Source organism: Colobus angolensis, unplaced genomic scaffold (genome assembly GCF_000951035.1).
Source record: "Colobus angolensis palliatus isolate OR3802 unplaced genomic scaffold, Cang.pa_1.0 Scaffold587, whole genome shotgun sequence".
NCBI lineage: Eukaryota > Metazoa > Chordata > Mammalia > Primates > Cercopithecidae > Colobus > Colobus angolensis.
In genome coordinates, this window is record NW_012119454.1 from 247,222 (window position 1) to 255,797 (window position 8,576).

General features: G+C 37.1%; 1 protein-coding gene across 1 annotated transcript in view; it reads left to right on the plus strand.

The window, feature by feature from the left end:
* The window catches only part of ARSF (arylsulfatase F), a 49,581-nt gene that overhangs the window by 27,491 nt on the left and 13,514 nt on the right, over window positions 1–8,576 (plus strand). The window contains exon 8 of the mRNA XM_011962247.1: window positions 7,854–7,988. Coding sequence (XP_011817637.1) covers window positions 7,854–7,988 — 135 coding nt within the window. The remainder of the gene's footprint in view (window positions 1–7,853; window positions 7,989–8,576) is intronic.

The following is an 8,576-nucleotide window of genomic DNA, read 5'->3' on the forward strand; positions in this document are numbered from 1 at the left end:
AAAAAAAAAAAAAATCATGGGTTTCCCACAGCAGTGCCCTGGAATAATGGAGTCTGCTGATAGAATAAACACTTATTTTCATTTTTAAATAATTTCCACTTTTAGTTAAGATTCAGGGAGTACACATGCAGGTTTGTTCCTTGGGTATATTGTGTGATGCTGAGGTTTGAGGTACAATAGATCCTGTCACCCAGGGAGTGAGCATGGCACCCAATAGATAGATTTTCGACCCTTGTCCCCCACCTTCCTTCTCCCCTTTTGGAGTCCCCGGTGTTTATTGTTCCCATCTTTATGTTCATGAGTACCCAATGTTTAACTCTCACTTATAAGTGAGAACATGTGGTATTTGGTTTTCTTTTTCTGTGTTAATTTGCTTAGGACAATGGCCTCCAGCTGTATCCATATTGCTGCAAACGATGTGATTTTGTTCTTTTTCATGGCTGCATAGTATTCCACGGTGCATCTGTACCACATTTTCTTTATCCATGTGGATTGATTCCATGTCTTTGTTATTGTGAATAGTGTGATAAAGATGCAAGTGCCTGTGTCTATTTGGTAGAATGATTTATTTTCCTTTGGGTAGATACCCAGTAATGGGATTACTGGGTCAGAGGGTAGTTCTATTTTAAGTTATTTGAGAAATCTCCAAACTGCTTTCCACAGTGGCTGAGCCAATTTATATTCCCAACAATAGTATATAAGTGTTGCATCTTCTCTGCAGCCTCACCAGCATCTGTTCCCTTTTTTAAATTTTTTTTGACTTATTAGGTTGGTGCAAAAGTAATTGAGGTCTTTGTCATTACTTTCAATGACAAAGACCTCAATTACTTTTGCACCAACCTAATAGTAGCCTTTCCAGCTGGTGTAATAAACACTTTTAAAAGTGATACTTCCCATGGGCCATGCACTGTTACCAGTGTATTCTGGATGAATCCCCACAACATCCTCGCAGACGAGTACCATCTTCATCATCATATTTATCCCCATTCACAGAGAAGGAGACAAAAGTACGTGGCCTTTGGTGGCTGCTCTTGGAGATAAGCCAGGGTTGGGCTCCAAAGCTCTTACTCCCTAGCTCAGCTGCCTCTTATGCAGGGCAAAGAAGTCAGGTTGAAAGACGAAGAAGGAGAGCTGCATTCTTCTTTGAAGCCTCCTGTAGCCCCGTTAGATTCCTACAGACTGTCATTTCACAGGAGTCAGAAAAACTCCAAAAACTTCCCCCAACCTGGCTTCCTGCTTCCTTCGAGCCCAGTGAGAAGCTTTCGATGGAGATACCACCCTTGCCCCACACAGGGGAAAATCTCTGATGCCGAATGAGTCATGCATTTCTGCATGGGAGAAAGTCCATCAACTTGGATCTGAAGAGCAGGTTTCTCAAGAATGCAGATAACAAAGTAAAATGTGCAACAATGAGTAGGAGAAATGGCCTTATCAGCAGGAGATGAGACAAGGATGGGGGTTCTGGCTGAGCCTGTTGTACAGACAGTTGTGAGTGGTGGAATCCCAGGGCAGGCATGGCTGTGGACAGCAGCACAGCTTGGGCAGCTCCCCAGACAGGGCAGAACTGCAAAGGACGCTGTGAACATGTCTTTCTATGCCATATATATACATAATTTCTATGCAATATATGAGATACATACATAAAATATAACTTAACTCTTTATATTATATATTTATGTTATTTGTTATACATATTATTAATAATTTGAAAGTTTTATCATACTTAATGCATATATATTATGTATTTCTGTAGCATATCATTTCTATATTTATTTATTTATTTCAGTTGATGTTAGAAAGGTATGAATCATTTCCATGGTTGTATTCCCTGCTACTTGGGAGGCTGAGGTGGGAGGATCATTTGAGCCCAGGAGTTTGAGGCTGCAGTGAGCCACGATTGCACCACTGCACTCTAGCCTGGGTGATAGAGCAAAATCCTGTCTCAGAAAGAATCATTTCCATGGCCACTATGTAATCTCTCTAAATTTTAAGATATAAATAGAAGAATTGAATATAATTGAATAATATTAAGAATACAAACAACTCAAAGTAATTTAGTATTATTTGTAAAGAACAGAATTGCCTATGTTAAAAACCCTAGAGTTTAATAAAACACATATTAGCACATAGATGACATATGGTATTATAATAAAATCATATTACATAGAATTTATATTATAGTTATATTACTTATATACATTGTTATATATTGTGTCATACAATAGAAACATATCATTAATATACAATTATTAGATTTTAATATATTATATGGTTCTATCTTATATATCACAATTATGCTATGCATATTATATATTATGTACACATATACATCAGTACTATAGAGGTTTTATTAAACTTTCTGGGGTTTCCAACATAGTTATGTTCACTACATTTAATGTTAAGCTTGTATTTTATGTGTTAAAGTATGTATTTAACTTTAATGTTAATTGCATCAGTCAGGTTATGTAGAAAAATAGGTTACATAATGACAAAAATATTCTTATTTTTCTGGTATTAATGAAATAGTTCCAATTTTTACTCTTAAGCATAATGTTGGCTGACACTTTGAATCTTTCTATTCTTAGTATTTTGAGAGACTTATAAAATATGCATTAATTAGATAGTAGCCAGGAAAATTCTTGCATGTTTTCTAGTATTGCCTAACTATATACATGTTATTTATCATGCTGTTAATATTATCTATATTTTATATATATTTTAACAATGTAACTTATGAAACATTTTTATTATGTACATAAATACATATATGCTACATGTTATGTAGTATATATCTTCTAAAGATTGGCATACAATATAATAAATACATTTGTTTTTGTATAGTATATGTTAGTATAGTATTAGTCCAATAGTATAATTAGTTACATATATATTAGCTATACATAAATATATTAGCTATATATAAAAATGTATTAGTTATACATGAAGTCTACAATGTTTCTCTGTTGGGTATATGAACCAAAATTAAGACCTTTTCTTTTTGTTAAAAATAATGCATTTCAAGATACGATGGATCACCAGCTACCATTCATTATAGCTCCAATGTCAATAGCTAAAATACTTAGAAACAATTTTTCAAGCAGTAAATGAGTATCTTGAAGCTGACTCATGAAAGAAAACTTGAATACATGGAAGGGAAGAGTGGATTGTATAAGTTATTTTTTGTATAAGTGTATTAGTTATTTTGAAGTTAATATCGAAGGCTAAGGTAACTCTGATTAGAGCATTAATTACTATTCTCTGGGGAGTGGTCATTATATAGGTGATGATGAAATACACACTGAATAAACTGATAGGAAATAAACTTTCCAGAAACATCTGATGAGAAAGTCTTTGGTAGAAAACATCAAGAAACACTTCTGTGATCATAATAAATGCTATCAAAAAGAAAACTACAAAAATTAAAACACAGAAATACAAGATTTGACTTTTAGATCAATGAAGCAGAAAATAATAGCCTTGGAGCAGGTCTGGGAAAGAGAAGGACATTACATTCGGTACAATAAAGTTTTTAAATCAAGGTGGCAGGGGTGAAAGGTGTTGGGGAAAGTTTGTATTATGAGTTGAGTTACATCCCCCCAAAAAGACACGTTCAAGTCATAACCCAAGGTATGTGAGAATGGGATCTTATTTGGAAACAGGGTCGTTGCAGGTGGAATCAAGTTAAGATGAGGTCATTGGGGGTGGGTCCTAATCCGATATGGTGAATTAGGATGAGGCTGCTGCAAGCCAAGGAAGGCTAAGGACTGATGCCAACTGTCCAAAGCGAGGAAGAAGTAAGGAAAGATCCTCCCCTACTTCAGCGAGAGAGAGACCCTGCCAATACCTTAATTTTGAACATCTGGCCCCCAGAGCTGTGAAAGAATAAATGTTTGTTGTTTTAAGCCACCTCATTTGTACTAATTTGTTTCAGCAGCCTAAGGAAATTCACAGAGTTAGTTTAGGAAAACCATTACCAATTCGATTTAGCATGCTTTTCCATACACACTAAGGACATTGAGTGAAACAAAACAAAAATTGGAAGAAGCTATAGTTAAACAGAAAATTTACATCTGGATGAGGTATAGTGTTAGTAATAGCAAAAGGTTATCTGATAAATAGCATGACTAAAGGCCCTATGCAAACTGAGGAAATGTTAGCAACAACATGACATTGTTTTAACCCCTTAACAAATAAAGATTTCTTATAAATCAATAATGGAAACACATAATTCCTTCCAAAAATATCAGCAAAATTTAAACATTTTTTACAGATTAAGACTACAAATATTAGAGTGGACACAGGAGGAAACCCGTGATCATTCATAATGTACCATAATCACCTATCAAACATTAGGTACTGATGAGGAATTGAAAAAATGAACTATTATTAATGCCGAAAGTTGTTCATTATGGCATTTGAAATTATGGTAAAGTATGAAAATTAACCAGAATAGTGAACAACAGTACAATGGTTAAATAATTTATGGTACTTAAAAATAAAGCATCATAAATTGTTTAGGCCGTGTGCAGTGGCTCACACCTGTAATCCCAGCACTTTGGGAGGCTGAGACAGGCAGATCACCTGAGATGGGGAGTTCTAGACCAGCCTGACCAACATGGAGAAATCCTGTCTCTACTAAAAATACAAAATTAGCTGGGTGTGGTGGCGCATGCCTGTAATTCCAGCTACTCAGGAGGCTGAGGCAGGAGAAAGGCTTGAACCTGGGAGGCGGAGGTTGCAGTGAGCCGAGATCGTGCCATTGCACTCCAGCCTGGGTGACAAATGCAAAACCCCATCTCAAAAAAAACTATACACACACACACACACACATATATATGTATATATACATATATATACACACACATACACAATGGACACTTTTCCAGCCATTAAATTGTACAAATAATTTTCTTAGTTTTTTTTTTTAATTGAGACAGGGTCTCACTGTGTTGACAAGGGAGGTCTCAAATACCTGAGCTCAAGGAATCCTCCTTCCTTGCCCTCCCAAATTGCTGGGATTACAGGTGTGAGCCATGATGCCCAGCCTTGAATAATTTTTTAACACGACGATTTTCCAAGAAATAATATTGGATGAAAAAAGCAGGTTGAAAACTGTGCATGCAATATCAACCCAAATATATAGAGAGATGCATCTACAAGAGCATGTGATACGGTTCGGCTGTGTCCCCACCCAAATCTCATCTTGAATTGTAGCTCCCATAATTCCCACATGTTGTGGGGGGATCTGGTGGGAGGTAATTGAATCATGGGGGCGGTTCCCCCATACTGTTCTCATGGTAGTGAATAAGCCTCATGAGATCTGATGGTTTTATAAGGGGAAACTCCTTTTGCTTGGCTGTCATTCTCTCTTGTCTGCCACCATGTAAGATACGCCTTTCACATTCCATCATGATTGTGAGGCCTCCCTAGCCACGTAGAACTGTGATTCCATTAAACCTCTTTTTCTTTATAAGTTACGCAGTCTCAGGTATGTCTTTATTAGCATCATGAAAACAGACTAATACAGTATGTAACAATTTTTTTAATAGTCAAATGGCAATGGGGGCAGGAAATTGGTGGTCTTTATTTTCCTCCTTAAAATTTTCTTTATTTTTTGTATTTCCCAAGCTATGCTGTATTTTTATAATCGGAAAAATATTAGCCTTGTTGTTTTTTCTTGCTACTTTTCACTATTTACTGAAAAGTAGCAAGAAGAGTGAAAACGACTCCCATGTCCCCTTCACCCATCTTTCCCAACTGTTAGCAATTTATCAAATATATCTTCTCTCTCCCTCTTCCTTTCTCCTGATCATCCTCTGTCTTCCTCTCTCTCTCTTTCTCTCTTCCACCTCCACATGTTTCTTATGCTTCTGAATATTTGGGAGTAAGATGCAGATATGATGTTCATTAAATTTAGAAACTTTAGTGTGTATTTTATAAAACAAAGACATTCTCCTACATCATCACTGCGAATCATCAAAATCGGGAAATTAACATGGATGGATTCCTACGATTTAATTCACAAATCCCAGCCAAACTTCTCCAGCTGTGCTCATAAGAAACTTTATACACAGCAACCAAGACCGATGGACAAACAAAACCAACCAACAAAACCCTACTTTCTCTACCCTCTTTCTGTTCTGGTCCACGGATTTTCTTGTCGGATCTGTTAAAACTCCTCTGATCTGGACAAAGACTGAGCAATCTCTATTCTTCCTTGAGTTCAAAGACCTTGACATTTTTTGAGAATAAAGACCACGTATCATGTAGAATGTCCCTTGAATTGGGTCGGTTTGACATCTCCTTCAATGGAAATAGAAGTGATGGTGTGTTCTCAATCCAGTAGATAAAGAAGTCAAGCAGCCCCAACAATGGTTATAAAATTCTTCATCAATGGATTAAATGGTGTCTTCCAGTTTTCCCCACTATAAAGTTACTTATTTTGTCATTACTTAATAATTTGAAATTATTAACTATTTTTATGGGAGATACTTTGAGATGAAGCCAATATCTTGGTTCTTATCAAACATTCAATGCCAGGTTTAGCAGCCATTGATCATTTTCTCTTGAATCAATTTTCAGTGCGATTTTTGCTAAAAGTACTGTGGTAAATTTTTAAAAGAATTTAAAAGTATAAATTACTTCTTAACTTGCCCTTACCTGTGTGCCTCGGCTCTAGAAGAAAATTTCTAAGCTATAGTACCTTAGGAATGTTAATGTAATGTTTTCTGAGATAACCAACAGCAGAACACACAGAATTAGACACATTTGAGACTAATAGGTTTTTTCATAATGATGCATAATACAGACTGGGTTTGGGAACTCTAGGAATTTGGCTATTTTCCTATAAAAATGATTGGAATTGTGGTTTATTTTGAATACATTCTTCCTCTTTTCACTTGCCCACTGAGTCTAATTCTCCCCACCTAGTCATCCTATTCTCTATTGAAAATATCAAATAAGAAGGGAAGGGAAAATGGTTAGGTAAAGAATTACCTACCTAAATCATCTGCAAGAATATGTCAAATAAATTATGTGAACCCAACAGTGGGAGTGTCTTATTCTTGCCTCTGTCTCTTCAAATTCTGTAACAATGTCTGCCTTCCGTGAGCAGAGAGGGTGCATAAACCGTGGCTGCCATTCTGTGCAACATCAGAATACCACCACAATCCTTGTTTTCATATCCAATGGGAAAAACTGTATTTCTCTGTTTAATGTTTTCATTCTACATGAAGGAAATTATCAAGGAGAATTTGCCCTTTTAAATGTTATTAGTAGCAACTGATGTTGATTTGTATTGCCATAGTAATTTCTTCTTGAAGCAGGTCATCTTTTATTTCTTAAAAATTTTGGGCTCTCAGTTTTTTTGTTTTTTTTTTTTTGAGATGGAGTCTCACTCTGTTGCCCAGGCTGGAGTGCAGTGGCACAATCTCAGCTCACTGCAACCTCCGCCTCCCGGGTGTAAGCAATTCTCTGCCTCAGCCACCCGAGTAGCTGGGATTACAGGCCTCTGCCACCATGCCCAGCTAATTTTTGTATTTTTAGTAGAGACAGAGTTTCATCATCTTGGCCAGGCTGGTCTTGAACTCCTGACCTTGTGATCCACTCGCTTCAGCCTCCCAAAGTGCTGGGATTACAGGCGTGAGCCACCGCACCCCTCCTCTCAGTTTTTTTCTCTTTCAGTTGTTTGTCAGTTTAAACTGTTAATGCACATTTCTTTTCTTTTGTGGCTTTTGACATAGTAAGGGTCACACCATCCTTGTTTTCCTTTAGATAGCTCATGCCCATTTGACTTAGGGGTGAAATACCTCATAATGTCATTATTTTTACTTGTCTCTTGTATATTATTTTAGGCAAAATTCTTGATGCTATCGATGATTTTGGCCTAAGGAACAACACCATTGTCTACTTTACATCAGACCACGGAGGGCATTTGGAAGCTAGGCGAGGGCATGCCCAACTTGGTGGATGGAATGGAATATATAAAGGTGAGGAGAGGAACTCACGCAAGTGATCTGGTGGTGAATAAGCTTTTTTTATGGTTCTTATAATTAAAGCCCATGACGTCAAAGAATGAGGCCTGAAAAACTGAGCAAGTTTGTTTAATTTGACTCTTGGTAAAATGAAGTATCAGACCAAGGTCAAGAAAATTGGTCTTATATTTGTTAACATTTCTGTGGAGGGAAGCCATGTATGTAGAGGGAGCATCTAGAAATATGCCTTTCTGACAACCCTATAAAATTATGAGGAGTTAGCACAAGCAGATGCTTTTATGGGGTCTTTAAAGAAATATCCACTCATTCATTTCGTTTATGAGACTATTGAGAGATTAAATGAGGGGGAATGTGGTTCCTAGAGAACAGAGGTCAGAAACCAGGGATCCTTCATCATTAAGAAGTCTGGGCCGGGCGCGGTGGCTCAAGCCTGTAATCCCAGCACTTTGGGAGGCCGAGACGGACGGATCACGAGGTCAGGAGATCCAGACCATCCTGGCTAACACGGTGAAACCCCGTCTCTACTAAAACAATACAAAAAACTAGCCAGGCGAGGTAGCGGGCGTCTGTCGTCCCAGCTAC